Source organism: Parus major, chromosome 9 (assembly GCF_001522545.3).
Source record: "Parus major isolate Abel chromosome 9, Parus_major1.1, whole genome shotgun sequence".
NCBI classification, from domain to species: Eukaryota; Metazoa; Chordata; class Aves; order Passeriformes; family Paridae; genus Parus; species Parus major.
Window position 1 is genome coordinate 14,224,270 of NC_031778.1, and position 21,158 is coordinate 14,245,427.

The 21,158-nt window shown below is 46.2% G+C and overlaps 1 protein-coding gene across 4 annotated transcripts in view; it reads right to left on the reverse strand.

Moving 5' to 3' along the window:
- The window catches only part of IL1RAP (interleukin 1 receptor accessory protein), a 50,792-nt gene that overhangs the window by 16,510 nt on the left and 13,124 nt on the right, over nucleotides 1–21,158 (reverse strand). For all 4 annotated transcript variants that reach the window (XM_015638120.2, XM_015638119.1, XM_033516727.1 and 1 more), the window contains exons 2-7: nucleotides 17,487–17,554; nucleotides 5,642–5,927; nucleotides 4,700–4,892; nucleotides 2,812–2,977; nucleotides 1,809–1,880; nucleotides 524–653 (exon numbers count right to left, since the gene is read on the reverse strand). In XM_015638120.2, the coding sequence (XP_015493606.1) occupies nucleotides 524–653; nucleotides 1,809–1,880; nucleotides 2,812–2,977; nucleotides 4,700–4,892; nucleotides 5,642–5,927; nucleotides 17,487–17,553 (914 nt within the window). In that variant the 5' untranslated portion in view covers nucleotide 17,554. The remainder of the gene's footprint in view (nucleotides 1–523; nucleotides 654–1,808; nucleotides 1,881–2,811; nucleotides 2,978–4,699; nucleotides 4,893–5,641; nucleotides 5,928–17,486; nucleotides 17,555–21,158) is intronic.

A 21,158-nucleotide genomic window follows, 5' to 3' on the forward strand; every position in this document is an offset into this window, starting at 1 on the left:
TTCCTTTTTCTACATCGGTTTGCAAATCAGCTAGGGCAGTGACTGCCTTCCGTGTAAAATTCAGCATCCAGCAAATGGGACTTTGATCCTCAGTTGTGTTCTTTATGTGATTGAATCTCTACTCTTCCTAATCAATACTATGTCTAACATTACATTTTTGTTTTCAGCCTCTGCTTTTCTGAAACACTTTTATCCCTTATGCTATTTGGGAACACTTCTCTAAATAGAATTGTCTGCCCCTGTTTTATAAGTCCCACAACATAGCAGCTGTTGGCATCTCTACCAGGACCTGAACAAATGATGATGTGAACTGGTTAACAAAGTTCCCTCAAATCCATCTGTAAGATATGACCAGGTCTGGAGGCCTCCTCCTTGGAGGTCCTGGTGCTCATCATAGCATGGTGCAAGCACAGGGGCTCCTGATTAACAGGGAGACTCCACATTCCATTAGGACTGTCACATGCCTGTACCCACACAGGTCCCAGGGGATTAGATAAAAATGAAGGTTCACATTACATGTTACCTTTGTGTCACTTTTATCTTGGGGTCTGAGATGTCATCTGTGTTTCTCCCGTCTATGGTCCACCACACCTCAGTTCGGGAGTCCTTCAGGAATGTGAAGAAAACCTCACAGGGCAGGATAAGGTCATCACCTGCAAAGAAAGAACCATCTCCTAGGAGAAAAGGTATTGCAGTGCAGGAACAGCACCACCCTTACTTTAGTAAATCCTACCAGCCTGAGCTCTGCCTCCCTTCAGGAAGTAATGAGGCCAACATCCACTTTCTGACATAAACTGTAAGAACAGCTTAACATCCCTGACATGATGATTTGTGACAGACAGGTAAATAAATAAAAATAAAAAAAAAAGTCCTGCCTTCACAAATGTGTTACAAATTCCTTGATTGCACCAAGTGATCCACCGAAAGGGACGTGCTCCTTGCCAACCACTTCCTTGGAAAGTGGGGCAGTGCTAATCAATCCCAGTGCACAGGGGACAGATACCATAAAGTGAAGGATCAAGTTCCACAAAACCATTTTGGTTTGGAAACACTTCTTCAGGAATTTGACTTCTGTTCAAGATCAGACTTGGGAGTGTGAATATTTTGGTGATCAGCCTGTAATCTGATTTTATCTTACAGGAGACTGTGGATGAAATCTGACCTTCTGAGCCGAAAGAGCTGTTCTTTAAAGTGAAGACTCTGGTGCGAATCATCATCATCATTGCCACCACATTTATTACAGCAGTGTAATCGGACACAATCCATTTGATATAGGGAATTGCTCCAAAAAGCTATTAGGCAAAACTGATTGTGTGGGGGAAGGGGTGAGGGAAAGGGTGTGGTACCCCATTAGCCAGCGCTTTGAGGTCAGCAGAAGGAGAGCTGTCATTAATTAGGAAGTCATCAGCCAAAAAAAAAAGGGAGATGAGCAAGAATTGGCTAGAAGGCTGAAGCCACTGTAGGGGTGAATGAAGGAGGATGGGAACAAACCACAGCAGGGCCAGGGCTGAGACCAGGTCCTGCAGGAATTCTCCTATGCAGGTGAGTGTCCCCATTTGATCTGCTTCTACAGCTGCAGTTTTGTATCTCCATGCCTGTCTTTAATTGTGCTTGCAAAAAAATCAACTTTTAAAGCTGTGCTCTCCTATTCTAGCATCAAGAACTGGCATCCCACACTGTCTACCAGGCAAGCCGTGGCAGCTCGTGTGCTCTGCAAGGGAAAGCACCAGGGATGCTGTGGAAGGGGAGAGCTTTGTGCCTGGCTGGGTCTCCCTGACCCAGTGCAGGCTGCAAGTATTGGACTTTACCTGCTTCCAGCTCATACACAACTTTCTCATTTGGAGAGGTGAACTGTGGTGGCAAGGCCTTGTTTGGAGACCCTGCAGGAGACAACAGAGAGCCCCCATGGGGACCCACATTTCATGAAAACCTGGAATTTTTGCAGCCTCACTCCCAATGCCCTCGCGCCTCACCACACATTCCCCAGTCTAACTCATGATGCATTCCTGCTGCATAGTTCCATGCACACACAAATCTAATCCTAGTCCCCAAACTCAGGGCCACATCCAGATTTTGTGGCTCCCCCAAAGTTTAGGTAAGATAGTTTGGGGCTCTCACATCAGAAGAGCTGCATAACCTTCTCATGTCCCACAAGGTATAACCTGCACCAGTTTCTTTTTACTACCGCTTCTAAAAAACAAAATACAAACATCATTTAGTGTCACAAATATTCATTTCAGCCCTTAAAACAGCTCTTTCTGTGGAACTTAAAATGCATCCTACAGCTCTCTACATTTTTAAACTCTACAATTCCCTGGCAGGTAGGGAATTGTAGCCTGGGATGGATGTGTCCAAGCAGTGGGTACCTGGAGCTCTGCCTGGCTGATTAGCAGTCTCAAATGGCTTCGAGATTCCAAGAAGATGAAGACAAGTTGCTTATGAAGTGACAATCCCACAAATAGTGACAAGCAAAGGGCACAGGAGACCAGGAGCAGGAGTGCCAAGGTTATGCATTCACATGCCAGCAGAGGGTACCCCTGGCCATCTCACGGGCTGAACCTCACCAGCCTCAGCCTGGCCACTCTCTTTTTGTGTTTGGGGCATTTGACATGGTGGTGGGAGAGACCTCTTCTGCAGTATGTTCTGGGCAGTCACACAAGTCTGACCCCAGCATGAAAAAATACACCAGGTCAGTTGGGTAACACAGATTTAATAAAATCATAAATGGATCCTGCAACAAACTCTTCCAGCTGTTTTTACCACTCCTGCAGTCACCCACATGCATTTTGCACATTTTCAAGTCATTCTTACCCACCACCTTCATCTTTATGGTTCTGGTGAGATTATAGGTTCTTCCGTGGTCCTTGAATGTCACAATGCAAGTGTAATTCCCTTTATACGCACTGCGGACAATGCCAATGACAAGCCTGGGCCCTTGGGGATATCGCTCATAGAAGCCATCCACCGAGTTGCAGTTCTGGAGTCAGGCAGAAAAATACTTGAGTTTGGGATTCAAAAGTACAGATATTGGTTTAAATCCTACTACAAAGATCCGATTTTAAACTATTGATAAGACACTTGGGATCATGATGTAGGTCAGACCTAAATACCATGAACTTTGAGCATGTTGGAGAATAGACTGCTATCTTCACCTTGAAAATAAAGTGATGAAGCAGATCACCCTAATAGCTTTATCCCACCTTTTACACAGACAATTTTATAAAGGAGAGCTCTCTCATCCAGAAGTACCTTGGCAATCAAAGTGAGCATCTCAGCAGAGTGAAGAAAAAAAGTAAAAGTGACAAGAAAAAAATGATGACGTATTCACAAATGGATACTAAGACTAAAGGACATGTAGCCCATTGATGTCCATCTTTCGGGACTAATCAAGCTCTCCTGGCTGACTTCAGCTGAGGATAAGGCCCCAAAATTTGCAAATAGCAAACGAGAATCTGTAGTACATAAACCTTAATAACTCCTCTCTTTCTGTCAGGCGAGGCAGGAAAACTGCCAAAATACCAAGCTGGAGATCCCTTTTCAGAAAAAGGTTATGCAGATAACATCTTGATTGTCATAAAACCCAAAGATGTGCGCATTTTCTAAGAGATTATTTTTGAATGGTACATTTCCAAATCAGATACATCCTAATGGGGTAGTTTAAGACAGGGGTCATATACCATTTTTAATGATTTTTATTAGGCATGGGATGACTTGCTGCCTGAAAAATTACTTCCAAGGGGCTTTTTGTTTCATTCTGCTAATTGATTGCCGAGATGTGAATTTCAATGAACGATACAAGTAAAGCATTTAAACTACTGGAGTGAAACAGCTCCTCTTGACACAAGAGGAACTTTTTCCTGAAGGGTTTTAGAGGTGGAGTTTTCCTTTTAGGTCTTTTTTTTTTTTTTTTTTAATCAGCAGATACATTTGTTGACAACTTCCCTTGTTATTAAATTCATTTATACAAAATCTTCTATCTAGAAAGAGAAAAGCACTTTATAGGATGTTATTAAAGAATTTATTCCCATAACTCTTAGACTTTACATCCCCTGAGACTTCTTATTCTCTACTGACTAAAGGCATCCACCTAGAGAGAAAGAGTAAAATCAAATTTAATAAAATTGAGCAGTAATTCTGTAGGCAAGAGCCTGAGGATGGCTGGAGACAGTCTAATGATTAAAAATGTATGGAGGGTGGGGTAGAGATGCCTCAGTCTTCAGAAAAGAGGTTTGATGAATTGTGTCGAACAGGACACCCATTGTCCTTGTAGAGCCTGCAAACTCCATTTCCTGACCTCAGAGGATTTTGGAAAGGATGGATATTCCATTAACAGGTGTTTTTTTTTTTTTAAAGAAGAGGGAACATGAATGGCAGTTTCCTTTAGAGGGAAGTGAGAGGCTCACACAGCACGTCAGGCACACTGCCCATAACTGAACTGAGCCACCTAAATCCCTCCTAGGAGTATTTTGTGCTTGTGCATGCTGGTCAAAAAAAGCTTCAGTGTTAGCTCTCAATTCCTTTTCAAGAGCAGTTTTACCCTTGAACTCAATTGAAGCAGAGCTCTTAAAATTAGTAAAGCTTCATTAACAACATTGTCACTGGGGAGACTCTGAAATGCAGATCCATGACTGTCATGCCACCCATTGCTTTTTCACACACGCCACTGCATCCCCCTGCTGCCCAAGTAAGCCCTTCTTACCAGGTACCACTTGACAGTTGGTGTCACACTGGCAGGGTAAAACCCATCAATATCTGGACACGTGATCTTCTGATTGGCATGCTCCAAGTAGAACATCTCCTCTGTGGGTTTTATGGAATGGCTCACACAAGAGTGCTGGTCCTTCGGAACAACCTCCAAGGGAAAAGCAACTTTGCTGCAGTAGGTTGTGTTCCTAAGGGTGGATGAGAACAGGGCTGATTAGTTGAAACTTGTTTACTCCTATAGCAGTGGAGTGGAATGAAATAAAAATTACATCTGCAATAACGAGCATCATAGCGCTGATGAGGTATGTACAAGCCTTAGTTGACTCATTTATAAATGGGAAAGAAAACCCCACCAGAGGTGGCCACACAAGCTCACAAAAGCCTATAAAGATGACTAACAAGCAACATCCACTCCCCTGCTGCTAAAGCAGATCATAAGGTCAAAGACACAGGCAAAAGACAATGTGAGGAAGATCAAAAAGAGCTCTTGTGCACAGCAGATGTTATGTTCATTTTGCACCACAGTTAGAGACACTTTTAATTTCCTAGAAGTCTGAATCTCATGAATCTTTGCCAAATTAGCGTGCAGTCAAAACATTACCCCTGCATCTGAAGCTATTTTTACTCTAGACATGCAGATCACTTCTTAATGGTGAGTGCCTGTGGATTTTGCCATGGGCTCAGCAATAATATTTTCACGGACACTTGCGGCAAGGAGAGGCACGCTCGTTAGTGTCTGCAAACCTCCAAGCATTATTGCCATGTAAATTGGCTCAGCACTGAGCAGTCTTATAATTGTAACATTCTTTTCCCACTAATGCTTATGTAAATGGTCGTCTCCGCACAAAGATCTGGTGCTAACAGCATCGTTTTCCCACCTCCACTAAAGTCCTTTGATTGCACTGAAGATGTACAGAAACTGCACCACACAACCTACCTAAGCATGCAGGTGTAATTCCCAGTGTCATTGAGAAGGGCAGGCCAGAACCAAAGGGTGTCTTTATCCTTACTGATGTGATTATCCGGGAGACGGTAATTAATGGGCTCCTCCAGATCCCGGTCCTGCGCGATCCTGTACCAGATCAGGGTTAAGCCAGCAGAATGGGCTGTGCTATAGTTGTACTTCAAGAAGGTCTCAAAAAGTGGGCATTTGATCTTGGCAGGTTCCCCATCATAAATCTGGATCTGCTTCATGGTGTCCACTCCCCAGTCATCGCAGCGTTCTGCAGCCAGGAAGAACAAGGTGCCTTAGGCTTGCAAGTCTGCAGGAAGAAAACAGCTCTGCCCACGCTCCCCACAGCCCTTGGTCCTGCCCCCATTAAAATCAGAGGCAAAACTGTAGTGTTTTTAATGAAAGCAAACTGGGCTTTTATAAAACAGAGCAAGAACATTGTGTTCATTTCTAGAGAACTCGGAAACTTCTGTTTTCATTTGTACACCTCCTACGTTTCTGCCAAGCTATTTATCTCTCATCAGGACAATAGAATAGGATATTCCTACATAAAACTAGGCTTCCTAGGGAGCTCCAAGAAAATTCACCACAAAAGTCTTATGTGGGAAGATAAAATCTGGATGACAGCAATGCCAGAGGTCTGTGTCCATACACAGTGGTGGGGAAGATGGAAACAGATGTGCTGAAATAGGAAAAAAAAATAATAATTCGAACATCAACCCTCCCTTATAGCTGTGTGTTACTTTCCCTGCCAGAACAAGCTGGATTTTGGGTTCCAGAAGTGAGGACTGTCTTTCCTGTGATGGATTCATGCGACACCTGTGCACACCAGGATAACACAATGAGTACAAGCAGAAATAAATGGAATAGTGGAAGTTTAGAACTGGAGTTTGGGGTGAAGAAGGGACAGTATAGAGGAGGTAGCAGCAGGTTCTTTAGTATTCCCAGGCAGTGCCCAGGTGCAAACCCCAGGCACAGTTCAACAACAGGCAGTGGCTCAGTGTGGCTCACAGCAGACAGGGACTGGCACAGAAGCCAGCCAGCATGAGAAAACACTGCATAAAGCTCTTTTCCTTTAATTACTTCTTTTAAAAAGATATTCTTGTCATTAACAGTTTCATGACAAAAAGTGCAGTCCAAACCCATTTCTCTTCTGAGGACTTTTCTCCACTCCATTCCTCCCACCCATCAGGATGTCCAGGCGGGCAGGGACTCGGTGCAAGCAAAGCACAGTACCAGGGTGTCAGCAAACCTGAGAGCAACCTGCGCTGTCAGAGCCACACATGGAGAAGCTGCTGTCACTGCAACTCCTGTCTCCCCACGCTGACGAGGCAGAGCACAGCATGGCACATTTCCCAGTGCCTCTCTTGGAGCTGCTGGGAGGCATTTGCTAGGGCAGCCTGACGTCTGAGAACCCAAAATGAGTCAAACAAGAGAGGGGTGTGCTGCCGGCAGCAGTCCTTGGGAGCAGTGTCTCAGCACATCACACACAGGCTCACAGAGACGACACTGCAAAGCCTCTCCCATTTTCAGATATTAGAAGAACTCAGACTGAGAGGAGAAGCAGAACACAATATGCTCTTTGAGCCCAGTTCTTCAGAATTCTTCTGAACTGACTTCACAGGCCCAAAGCAGGATTTCTGGCATTTATTCTTCCCTAAATAGACAGTGACATGTAGCTTGCCCCCAAATTCTTACTTAATTAAAAAAGGCAGATATAATCCTTTGAGAAGACAGGCCTGCAGCACTTAAAGGCAGTGATGCTAACTCCTATGGCTCAGCAATGGTTAGTCATGGGCAGGAGGAATCTGGGCCAGTAAGAATAGAAATGTTTTCTGGCGGGTTTACACATAAATGTAAATGCAAGCTGCACTGCTCCTCCTGCAGTATGCCAAACACCCATATGACAGAGTGCTACTTCTGGAGGAAGAGAACTAATTGGGCTAGGAAAAGGCAGTGGAGCTACCCAGAACACAAGCGTTTGTTCATAGGAGTCCCAAACCCAAATACCTAGAGAGTGCTCATTATCTAAAAACATACAGATCTTTCAAAAGTGCACAGCATCACACACTGTGGCTGCTACCACAGCAGTGCTGAGACTCATTTTCAAAGACCAAACCACTGTTGGAAGCCTCACACCATGGGAAGGAGCATAATGACCCATCACCACCATGATCAGGGCAAACTGCAACTGGCAGGCTGCTTTATGCTGATGGGGCCATGAATAGGCATAGTCAAGTGTCCTTAGAGTGGTAATGAGACAAATGAGCCTGCTAACTGCATGATAAAGCATGGACTGTTACTCATGGAGATAGGGCATTTTTTTCTGTAAAGAAAGGCTTCCCCTCTGAAAGGAGCAGACCTGGGTCTGTAAATCAGGACGCCCAGGTTCTCTTCCCAGCACCTGAACTTGAGTCTCCTCTTGGGCTGCATAAAGGCAAATCATCCTTATTACTTCAAATGGCAGGACTGGGGAGAGAAGAAACTATATAAAACATTACTGTACTAAAATTCTTGGAGTCAAGATCAATGAAATTTGCAATCATGAGCAGCTCTTGCATTTTCCAACAGCCCTTAAATCAGCACTGTAAAACTACTTACCCGTTCAACCTGAATGAGCTATTGAAAATAAATACAACTGTTTTCTTTTTTTTTTCTTCCTACATTTCTCTAAAACAATGCCCAGGCCTTGCCTTCTTGGCTTGGGAAGAGCAGATTGTTACTGTTTTACTGTAAGAGCTGTACCTGGAGATTTTGTCTCAGAGTTGGCCTGGCTTCAGGGACACTGTCACAGCAAACAGGTGCTGCTGTGGCTCCCAGTGCTGCACCCTGGGGTGCTGCAAGCTCTGAACTCCAGACACAGCACATACCTGCTGGTAATGAACAGCCACACCTACAGGAGCGGCTGTGCAGGGTGAGATCCCAGGCTGTGCCTCCCTCCCAAGGCAAGGACTCCTCCTGGCTGCCAGGGCAAAGCCACCCAGCACAACTCCAAGGGCTCAGGAAGTACTGCCATGACCCATCACTCAGAACAGAGGTGGCAGGAACACCACAGGATGCAGCAAAGAGTCCTCAGTACATAAAACACCAAGGACAGAAATTGTGCTTTCCACAGCTTCCCTCCCTGTGCCATGCTGACAATTACACTGCTATTTCTATATTTTGGGGTGTTTTACTCCCAAGGTAGCCAGGATCTGCTGGGTATAACGTGCAGGGCACCCCTCACACACACCTTTGTGAGCCTCCTTTCCCTCAGCTGTGACCCTGTGACAACAGCAACCTTTGCTGCAGTGGCACTTCTGCAGCACAGCCCAGCAGATGGGGCAACGTGTCCACACACATCCATTAACTAGAGGGGATACCCACATTATTATTGCTATAATTTTATTTGCATCCAACAGTTCCCCACAACATTCTGTGCTCCTTCTACTGCCTTAAGTTCTACTGGATATTCAGAGCCTACTTGCTGCTAACATCAGCATGCAACTATTTGTGTGTCAGTGTAAACTGGAGATAGCCTAAAAAAAATGGCATGACTGCTAATTGGCATAGAGCAGTCCCACTATGACTCTGTATATATATATATATATATACACACACATTGATATAACCTGATTCCAGCAACAATATTTGAGGGTGCACTGCAGAAAGAAGACACAAGGATCCAGTTCTAATTGTGAGAAACAGCACTAACTTCTATGGTGCTGTGCCCATTTGGAGCAACTCACATTTGTTTTCATTGGCTAAGCCTCAGAAGTTAGCTTCTTCTCTCTTGAAACGTTTCCTGCACAAAATAGCTGCTGGAGCAGCTCCTGATTAAATCAAGTGGGATCAGCATTCATGCTGTGATTCCAGAGGTTCCCTAACAAATGGAAACTGGTGAGGAATGGAGCTATATCCAACTCCACAGCAAATGGAGCACTACACACACACCTGAGGGACACAGAAAAACTCTCTAAAAATACACCATCCCACAAATGCACCTTCCTAGAAATGTCTCTGCAAAACCATTTTGAAAGAAGCCACTTTGTTCTCAGTACCAATCAAGAGCACTGCAGATACCTTGACCCCTCTTACCGCTGAACACTCTGCAATTACACAGCGAGGCAGCCTCTGACCTGTAATACCTACCTGGGACAGACAAGGCAGGAAAAAGGCAAGAAATGGTCCTGTTTGCACAGCCCTGCTTAGGAAAAGGAGTGAGGATCACACAGAGGGAGGCTGCATGGTGGAATGAAACACTCATCTCCAGAATTGGAAGACAAAGTGCAGGCAGGGAAGAAGGGTGAGGATAAGGATGCCCACCTTGATTTCATGTGCCTTCAGGGGGCCTGCCATGCATGCAGACTGGGACTGTGCTGTGGCAGCAGGACACGAAGCCATCAGTGCTGCCAGCTGAATGACCCCTGTTCCTCACACCATTTCAGCTGCAGCATCAGGTGGGGCTGTACTATCATAGGATGATTTGAATTGGAAGAAACCTTAAAAATCACCCAGTTCCAATACCCTTGATGTGGGTGCAGGAACATCTCCCTCTAGATCACATTACTTAAAGACCCATTTTACCTGGCCTTGAACCCTTCCAGGCATACATCACCACAGCTTTCCTGGGTATCCTGTTCCAGTGCCTCACCACCCTTATAGCAAAGAATTTCTTCCTAATATCAAATTTAAACCTACCCTTCCTAAGCTTAAGGTCATCCTCCCTTCTCCCAGCACTACACGCCCTTGTGAGAAGCCCTGCAGTTTTCTGTACTGGAAGGGCTCTAAGGTCTCCTCAGAGCCTCTTCTTTTCCAGGCTGAGCAGCCCCAACTCTCTCAGCCTGTCCTCATAGGAGAGGTGCTCCAGCTCTCTGATCAATTTTGTTGCCCTCCTCTGGACTCACTCCAACTGGTTCATGTCCTTTGTGTGCTGGGACCAGAGCTGAACACACCACTGCAGCTGGGGTCTCACCAGAGCAGAGCAGAGGGGCAGAATCACCTCCCTTGACCTCCTGGCCACACTTCTCCTGCTGTGACCTAGGACAAAGTTGCCTTTTTGGGGCTGCCAAGCCAGATCTCAACAGCTTCCTACTTTCTTCATCTGGCCCTGCTGCAGTACCTTAAAGCAAAGCTGGTATGAATCAGCCTCTGCCTGGGGGGCGGAGCAAGGCCAGCCACTTATCCTGATGAACAAATCAGCACCAATAAGGCAAAAGGCTTAATTGCTTTGATCATACAAAGCAATTAAGCAAAAATTAATAATTTTAACCATTTTGACCAGTTTAACCATTTTACAACCTTAAAAAAATTTTCCTCACCACCATCTTTCAAGCTCAGTCAGTGAGGAGGAAGCAGAGGAACCCAGGCTGTATGGAGGAGCCATGCTGTGAGCACAGGAGGCACCAGCTGTGGCCAGCACCACGTGTGGGTTCATCTCCCATTTATGCCAGTGCCAGGAGCACCCACTCTACCCCCTGTGTCTGCATTCTTCCTTTTCCACCCTGCAGGAGACCACCTCCTGCTCCCCGGCTGTTCTCTGCTCTGTAGTATCCCATCTGATCATGCAACAGGGCAGAGGGAGAGAAGCATGGAACAAAAAAATGAGAAGCTCTGCCCGTAAATGGGAGAAGAGGCACAAAGCAAAACATGCTGAGATGGGTGAGAATGACGTAGAAGTTGGCTAAGGCCCAGCCAAGATCAGCTGGCTCTCACCATTTGCTCTCACTGCTTCTGCAGCAGTGAAGGTGACCACAGAACACCTAAAACTGGTTGTAGCTGAATGCTGCCTTGGAGGATCAGCCTAGAAGCTGTGCCAATTCCACAGAAATTTATAATCTCACTTCCAGTGGAAACGCATCCAAAGAGGCCTCTCGTAACCTCACTGCCTTCCTCCCACAGCCTTTCCAGCAGAGCAGGGAGGTGGAAGTGGTCCTGGCACAAACTTCCTCCACAGCCCAACCCCATCCATGTAGCTCTGCTCTGATGGCATTGGTGATATGGTCTTACACTTCTCCCAGGTTCCATCATATTCATCCTGTCTTGCCCCACAGAAGCCTCTCATCTGGATGCTGCACACTAGGACAGAGACTCTCTGTCACCCCAGGTTCTTTTATAATTTGGACAGGTAGGACAGCTGAGAAAAGAAGGAAAAGGACTTTCTGTTGCAGAATGGCTCAGTTTTGAAAAGCCCTTGTACGTTGTGGTTGATTAACTTTAGACCCTGGATGTCTAATTTAAACAGGTGTGAAAACCTGCCTCTGTGAAAGTCATGAAAGACAAGCTGACTGAATAAACTTCTGTTGACTTCAGGGGAAACAGCCAAAGCAAGACATCCAAAAAACGATGATTCTGTAATGGAGCCCAGCTCTTCTGACTCTGAATCTCCTTATCTCATCAAGCACAGCCTGCAACATTGGGTAGTCGTTATTTGTGTCTCTTAGAACTCCTCCACAGTGAGCTCTGTGACTTCACTCTCTATCTGTGCATAAAGCTGTTTACTGCATGTGGCAGAGTATTTTGGTTACCTCCAGCAACTGGGCCAAAAAAAAAAAAAAAAAAAAAAAAAGAATTTATATTCAGATTTCTCTAGCAAGCTTGACATAATTTTCTGGAGGCTTTCTTTAAATTTGAGATCAAAACGATAAAGGTAGGGGCATGAACTGCTTCCCTGAAGGATAAGAAGAGCAAACAGCTACTTTCCATCCCACTTCATTGAGAAAAATTTTGCATGAAGCAAAGCAGAGCAGCATAGGAAGAGGATAAGTACAGGAAATGGAACACCCCATTGCTCTCATTGCAAAGTCATCTGTAGGAGAGGCAACATGAAAAGGGGGTTTATCTGATCAGCATCACTGCTGAGCTGTGCTTAAGCTGGCAGGGGCTCTCGTGTGCCTGGGACACCACACTGGGACTTGACAAGGTCCAGCCTAAACTCCTGGCTCTGCCAACAGGCTTGCTTAGCTAAACCCTTGCAGCCCAGTTACCACACTTAGCCAGGTGTTGCCTGCTTTAATATACAGTCAGCAATTCTTCCCTGTCCATCCCACAGGGATGTCTGCATCACGAAGATGCTGCAGCAGTTGTCCTCAGGTAAGGATGGGAGCTGATCAAACACAGCAGGCAATAAAATGCACTGCAAGGTCCAAGAGTTCAGCAGGGTCACCTGGGTGCCACAAAACATCTGACAGTGAGAGCACAGCTCTGGGCTGTGGGAGGGGGATGTGACAGCTCCCTGATGCCCCATTTGATACACACAGAGGAGCAAAAGTGACTGGTGAATACCATATCAGCAACACACCCAAAAAGGGCTGCTTTCCTCCACACATTCCTGCTCTTCAATGCAGATAGGTCACACCATGGAGATGCCTGCACAGAGCCTGCCCCCCTCACAACCCATTTCCTCAGCTGACAAGAAGCAGACGTGAGGTTTTATCTCCTCAGCGGGCTGGTGTGGAGGGAGGCTGGCGGCTGTGGGGACACGTCTGCACCCAGGTCAGCCCTGCTCCATGGGTTTTATCTCCATCCACTCCGGGGCTGTGCACCTTTCAACACCCTCAGTGTCAAATGACTTCATGCCCTCAAGTGCCATAAACTTCTACAACCACAGTAGCTCACAGATGGGTATGGATGGTTATAAAATCACATCCTAAATTAGGACAGCAAGAAGCTGAGATTGGAAGAGTAGGAGGAAGTCAGGAAATCCCAGGAGATGATGGTGGGGGAGGGATTTGGTCTCTTTAGAAAACAATAATGCAGTTTAATCTATTTTTCTTTTGACTTTACACACTAAAATAAGCTTCTCAGCTTCTGGGGCTGTCACAAATCATAAGGAAAATAAGGCCACTGGAACCCCATCAGTAGCATAAGAGCCATACAGTAATAATCCTGAGGAGCTGTACAGGGCTTTCCATCTTCAAAGTGTTTTACAGACAGTAATTTATTAATCTGCAAATTTCCCCTGGCCAAAAGCAACTGTTCTGCCTCTCTGCTAAGTGTGAGAGAGACACACACTGCAGTTCAGCACTCAGGAGAGACAGTGCAGGCAGTGGCTCTGACCTCTGGAGCCAGACCTCTGTTTCTTTCTCACTGCAGCCAGAACTCCACTGCTCCAGCCACCACCTGAACCCAGAAGTATTGGTGGCATCTGGCACTTTGGAGCCAACTTCAGAGCAGACAAAACCAAAGTAGCTGAAAGCCTCTGATATGGGGGAGTGTAAATAGACATGTTCACAATCCAGCAAGGAACAGCAAAGCCTGAAATAAAGCTCCCAGGAGAGAAGCTCCTGGCTGCCTTCCAGCCACTACCTGCCACACTGGGGTACTATTCTGGCCCAGTCCTGGGCTCATCCTACCACACAGCCTGTCTGATAGCCCCCAAGGGAGCTACAGAGGCATTTCCTGTGCAAACATGATGATTCCCCCCACCAAAGGGCTACTTATGCACAGCAGGTACCTGCTCACACTACATGGGTCTGTTAGATAATCAGCATGAGGCTGCTCCTCCTCTCCTGGCAACAATATTTTTCTGCTTTTGCAATTCCCTAAAACAATACTCCCAACCATGGTCATGTCCCCAGCCCTCACCCTGCAAAAGCTCAGAACTCTTGGAGGGTGGGAGAGAAGCCCAGTTATCAGAGAGAAAGAAAATGGAACAAGAAGTACAATTTCAGCTACATCTTATAAATAAGTTGATATCTAACATTGGCCAGCTCTGTTCAGAAATAAGAAGATAACATTATTCTGTATTCATACTAGCTGTTATGTTCTTTGTCCACCTGGTTTTTCATCTCTTTTAAGCCAGAGTATATTTATATGACTTCAGTAGTGCCAAAGAAACTATTGTATGACCAGACCCATTGGTTTTTGTTATCCTTCCCTGGCTATCAGAACATCTGGGTTCATTAAGCACCCTACAACATGAGTTCCATCTGAAGGATGGCTTAGTTAGGCAAGGAAAGCAGAAGACCTTGAATACCACTGCAAACACTGACCCAAAGGTCACGAGTGAGGAATTTAAACCCAGGCACTGCAGATCGTGTATATTCTCAACACTAGGAAAGGATTTGCCCACGCATTCAGCATGAGCGAATAGAAGACTCAGGCACCAATTCAGTCTCAGGCTCTACATCTTTTACTCTACACTACTCAGATCACATTTCTTCCCTTGTACAGCTTGCACCTCCCTTTCAGCAACTGATTTTGTTTCAGCACCAGCCTCCATACGCAGCAGAAACAGCAGAGCCCAGAGAACAGATGTTTAGAGCCAGAGTGCTGTAGGCAAAATCTGGAGGGGAAATAAAGTTTGTGGGTTTGTCTCTCCAGTAGGAAGTAGGGTGAAGCATAATGCTAAAGCTTTCTGATGCACTGCCAGAGAGACTGACAGCCATAGTGGCTTAACTGGATGGAAAGGCCACTTGCAGCCAGAGCAGTGCTGGTATTTTAGAGCTGAAATTTAGCAAGTGTTGATTCCACGCCTCTCCTCTGAAAGCTCACAGAGCTTGGGACTCAGCAGAGCTGGTACCCCTGGCTTGGGCAGTCCCTGGTCAGTATTATAACTATTGCTGACAATTGCTCCACTGGGAAGGATGGCAGAGGCAGGAAAAGTGGCAGGAAACCACAACAAGACTCCCGTCCCTGCCTCCAGCCTTCCTCAGTCCAGCCTGGGCTGGAGAGAGATCTGGTCCAAACAACACAGCACTACATGACTTAACAGTCAAAGCACAGAAAAGGACTCAGCTGAAATGACAAATCCCTACCAAATCACACATGTTAAATATACCAGGAGACAGTTTCCCCAGTGAGAGCTACCCATCCCCATGGTGCTGCTTGGTATTAGGTGACCACCAGGGCAGCAGTAGACTGTGCACAGCCCTTCTGCATTCACTCCAGATAATCTCAACTCTGCTCCCCACACCTACATGCCCTGCTTCAAGAAGGAAAAGCGAGCCAAAAAGGTTTAACATTTCCAGAACAAGGCCAGTCTCCCATACTGTTCTGTATTTGTGACTTTGCAAGGGTGAAACTTGAGCTCCAGTCTCCTTTTGGTGCCAGTCCCAGGAAACCCTGCAGTGCAACAGAGGGCTGCACAGAAGGCTGCCCCTCCATTCAAGTACAAACAGCCATCCAAGCCCATCATGAATCACAAAGGGCATTCTGACAGCCCAAACTGGTTTATGAAGTCCATGGCACAAAAAGGAAGCTTTGAACTGAAAAGTGTGTCTGACACCCGCAGACGGCCAGGAAATTAAATGCATACACTGCAGTGGATTTGCAGAAGTGTATTTTAACTGATCACACATCTCATGTATCACCCCCTGACTTACAGTCTTGCTGGACTCTATAAGGGTTCTGGTCATCCTGAGCAGCAAAACTCTGCTAAAGAAATATTTAAGAAGTACTAAATGCCCTGCAGAAATGCATAGAGGGTTCTGGTTCTGTCAGATCAATTGGCACAAGCCTGTGTGACCCAAATGCTAGGGTGCTCATTTCACCTGACTGAAATCAGCTTCTTCCCAGCCGACTGCGTCAGCTCTTAGAGCTGCTCTAACACTTCCTGGGCAATCCTGATTCAATTGCACCTACCTCCCATTTCTGCAAAAACCCAAGATGACTGCACGTGGGGTGTTGTAATGCTGTCTCAGCAGGAGGAGGATGTTGCGTTGGTGGAGAGCAGAACAGCTCGTCCAGAAGCACAAGCAAAGCGGGGATTTTCCCAGCAAGCAGCTGAGATCCATGTTGCTGGGTCCCTCCTTCCCAAGGCACTCCTACTACCTAGGGCTCGGTGGAGGAGACCTAGGCCATGTATTCTTTCTCCTTTGCTCACCACTTCCACCCAGCCCCTGTTAGCCAGGACGGGACATCCCCCACTAAAGATCACAGCCTACTGTGAGTGCCTGCAGCCCTTGGGCAGCCCAAGGAGAAAAACCTCCCAGGCTTCAGCCTCTGCATGAACACTGCACTGAGATGAACCTTGCTGAAGTGCACGTTGTGGATGTGGCCCACAATAATTCAGTGTGGTCCAAGAGAGAATGACAGAAGAGCTGTTCATCTGCTCCGGGTATATTGTAACTGCTTGCTTGCCAGCATTGCAGAGGGACAAGAGTTCACGGGCAGACTCATCAAATCCCTGCACAGGCCTTATTTCTGAACATTTCCCCCCCATAAAACCAGCTCCTGTTCTTTCCTCCCTCCCCCCTTCCACTTGCCTCCTGCAAATCATGCTGTCTCCTTCCACCCCCAAATAGGAAGTCCGGAGCCGAGACATGCACAATCTGCCTCTTCACAAGAGCTGGGCTGAACGAGTGCCAGAGGAGCTGCGAGCATGACAACATATTTCCTGTCAGGAAAGTGACTCAGTGAGACGGGTATCTGAGCTCCTCTTACTCTAGAAGTTCCCCTCTCCCCTTGCATTGCTGAGGCATGAGTCAGAATTGGAGAGCTGAATCTCAGTCCCCTCCAGATCCAACCAGGGATAGCAGAGGTCAGGTTCAAGCCTGGGTCCTTCCTGCAATTCAGTGATAAGGCAGCTCCATGGGCCAAGCCCTGGATTCACCCCTCACAGAAGGGCAATAATGATACTGACAAAGGGGACACTTTGAGTTTGCAAAGCACTTTTAGGTCGAGGTGCTCTTGCTATTTGCTCATGCGCCTGCTCACACCACACTGGTTTTCTCTACACAGGGCATTGTACAACACCCCCCTAGAGCTAACACTGTGCTCATGCATTTTACTAAAGTATTTTACACACAACCATTTAATCCAGAAATATTGTGAATGTTCAGAACTCACTGGAGACAGTTTTCTTCTATGCACAGTAAGTGAGTGAATCCATCACAGTCCACATCCTTACCTGAGCCTCTGCTGAGGGTGACCATGGACAGCCAGAGTGAAACCAGCAGGACACTGACCATCTTCATCCTGGTAGACAAAGCACACAGACCTGGTTATTTAACACTGCTTTATCACTGCAGGCCATTTTTAAACTCTGAGTAAATGTGCTTATACCTCCATCAACCCAGTGACCCTTTAATTCTGGGACATGCCTGTTTTATTTCATTAAGATTCCTTAAGAACAGCACCCTCATGTCAGCATCACTCCTCCTGCAGGCAGCTTGCCAAGCCTGGAGGTGATGGCTCTGAAGAGGACAGCCCAGCTCATTGACTCGACTCACCGAAATAGAGTGTATCAAGGAGCACAAGGAGTCAAATGGAGGCTACAAATCCCGAGTTTTGATTCCCAAAAGAAGGTTCTTTGCCAAGACCTCCTTCTGCTCATCTCTAACAAGTGCAGAGAGCGCTCGCGGCAGCTGCGGCACATCGAACACGTGTTCGACACTTTGACGGGACAGCCACACCAGAGCAATCCGAATTGGCAAGGTCTGCTGCCAGTGACCTGCAAAGGGGCCAGCTGCCTGCTTCAGCCTGCTCCTGAAGGCACTGGAGGCAAAACACGGCCTCACCAGCTCTTCCCAGTCAAACCCGCCTTGGAACTCGCAGGAGGTAAACAAGCGCCAGGTTTGTACACTTTTTAGAAATGATCTAAACAAAGGCTTAGACTTTCTAAGCAGCAGTGATAAGCAAAAAACAATCCCAAACTTTTCCATTCCTGCTACAGAACACAATTTCCTGCAATTTGAGATAAATGTACACTGCCAGCGTTTCACTGGCTGCCCGCTCCAGTATCTGGCATTCAGCTCTCAGAGCTGCTCACTCACTGGAATTAAATTTCCCTCTGTTTCTAGGTTTTTCAGGATGCAATTTATAAGCTGGTAGTCATGAAAACTGACATCTACTAGATGCTCTCATTAAAGGGGTTAAGGTCACATTTGATATTCCTGGGTGCTGTCAGATCACAAAGGGAGAAGAGATGGTTAAAAGGCTGAACTCCATCAAAGCATCTCAGCTCTGCCAGGCAGATGCAGTAATGAGCACGGTGATACTGTCAGGAATGTGCTCATGAGAAGACAGAGAAACCTGCTCCATCAGGGTGCACTGAAAGTGTGGGGGGAGAAGCCACAGAGCTCCCTTAAACATGTCCCTCAAAAACCTGTCCAGAATATATGCAGTACACAGAAGGGCATTGTGCATAAGCAGAGAACACCTAAGATTGTACAGATTGCAGAGATTAACAAGAATGCAACACGTGAACTGCACTACTCAAAACCCAGCAGCGGATATTGAATCCTTCCTTTTCAGAGCTTACATCTGAAAAGCCTTTGTGCGATGCCTTCCCTCTGCTGGGCACATCTCAAAGAGACAAAGAAAATCTGAAGCATGCCTGTTCTTCCCAGCACAGTCCATGGAAAGGGCTGCACACTGCCTCTGAAGCCATCAGGCTTTCAAAAATGGTCAAGAAGCAAGGAAGAAAGTAAGGGCTTTTTTCCCACAGGGCCCAGCTGAGAGGGCTGATCATCCCCTACCACCTTCCTCCAAATTGAAATGCCAGCTGCTTATCAAACCCCTCTCTATTGCCACCTACAACCAGCTCCCAATGTTACTTAAGATTCCATAGGGAAGAAACAACATTAAGTACTCCTACCCCTTGGAAATGCTGAAGAAAGATAAAACATCTTTATGCCATTAGACTGAACAGAGAGATTCAACATGCCACACTTCTGGTAGGAATTTAGGAACTTTTGGTAATTGAGATGCTTGAAGAGAGGGGGCGTAAATAGTGGCGGGGAATCATTCCCATAATAAAGATCCCTCATGGTTCCCTCTCCATTTGTCATTAGCTAAATGCACAGCGTGTCCTAACTCACCCTTATTTTCCAGTGACTCTCTCCTGCATTTTGCACAAATCAGACTGAATTCAGCCCCGAAGCAAGCAGGAACAACTACAGACTTTGGATGAGTTTTCCTTGTATTGAGCAAGGCCATTTGTGTGGCTTGAGGCCAAAATAAACTACAACATTTCACTCGGTGATACATGAACTCTGCAGCGAGCTAATATTTACATCCATTAGCTATGCTCACAGGAACATGCTCCTTTCAGCTGCCTCACAGAGCCACCAGGTCTCTGCTCCCGTGAGCAAGGTATCCAAGATTTCCATGCTCTGCCCACTAGTAGGAAAGTCCTTTTTTCCTTGCTCTACCTAGCTATAAAATCAGAAGCCTTACACATAGAGTGATTTACTTCTGGTTCATTCCAGGCTTTCCTGAGATCTTATCAGTGGAGACAGACAGACACAGAGCCTGTCAGATTACAGCAATTTCTCCATTACAGAAAAGGGACACAATTGACCACAGCCCTGGCTGCTCCCACTCGACACAAAATGCAAGGGGCCATGGAAGGGACACACACAGAGCCAAGGGCTGGTCAAGGGGAAGCATCACAACTTTCTGGATGCCCTGACCACACCAGCATTTGCCAGCCCAGCTCCATTCCTATGGCACACAATTACTAAAAAAAAAAACCCAAAACCAAGTAGCCCCAAACCTGTGATATCCCCCAAAGAAAAAGGTCTTCCCACAGCAGCCCTGTGGTGACACAGAAGAGAACTGCATCCCATTGCAGAGAGGGGTAGGTTTTGCAATGCCCTTAAGAACTGGACACCACAGGACTACAACCCACCCTGGTCATGCCAGGAACAGAAGTTTTCTCAACCTTTCCCAGCAATGTGATTCTGTGTTTCGTGACAGGACAGAACATGTCACCATTTTTCCTGGCTGTGATGCAACTCCAGTGGCGTCGGATGAATTTGCGCAATTCTGTAGAACTGCACCAAAACTCCAGTTTATGTGGCTGCAGCCAAAGGAGACAGAGGCCAGGGAGTGCAAACCCAGGCTGCAGCACAGGGCTTCACCCAGCTGCATCCACCCAGTGCAAATAAAAATAAAAGGAAATGCTAAAGGGAGCCAGGAATAAAATCAGTGAGCAGGAGAGCTTACCAGCTCAGAAATCACACTGCAGCTAGAAAACAGCCAGAAGGTAGCTGGAGAGCTCTGATACATCCTCAGCACTCCAGGAACTTCTCACGAGACCAATATACTCTGAGGTGTTCTTAATGTCTCCATAAATTAACATTTTAATAATAATTCATAGAGCGGTTAGGGAAAATGATCCATCACAGCCCTTGCTAGAATTTTTTTTTAAGGAATTTATCTTGAAATGTTCACTTTGTTTCGAATCAGAAATTGTTCCCTTTTCCTTCCTGAGCACTTTTTTCTTCAAACTTTCACCTTCTGTCTACTGAGGAGCAAAGAAAAGTGGGGTGGGGGGAAGCACAGTCATGGAAGTGTCTCATGCTTTTAATATCAAAGAGGGTGGAAAGGTTTGATTTTTTCATTTCATACTGGTCACAAGTGGCCTTTATGTCAGAAAATAACGTGAATATTTTTATATAAAACATCTTCTAATAAAACATTCTTGTCAAACAGACTTCAGCAAGGCATAATTCCCTCCTCCCTTTAGCAGCATGGACCCTGCAAAGCCCACGCACTCTCCAAATAATTATAAAACCAAAGACAGAAGTCAAGTAATTAACGAAGAGAACTGCACTCAAAGTAACTACTGCAGACC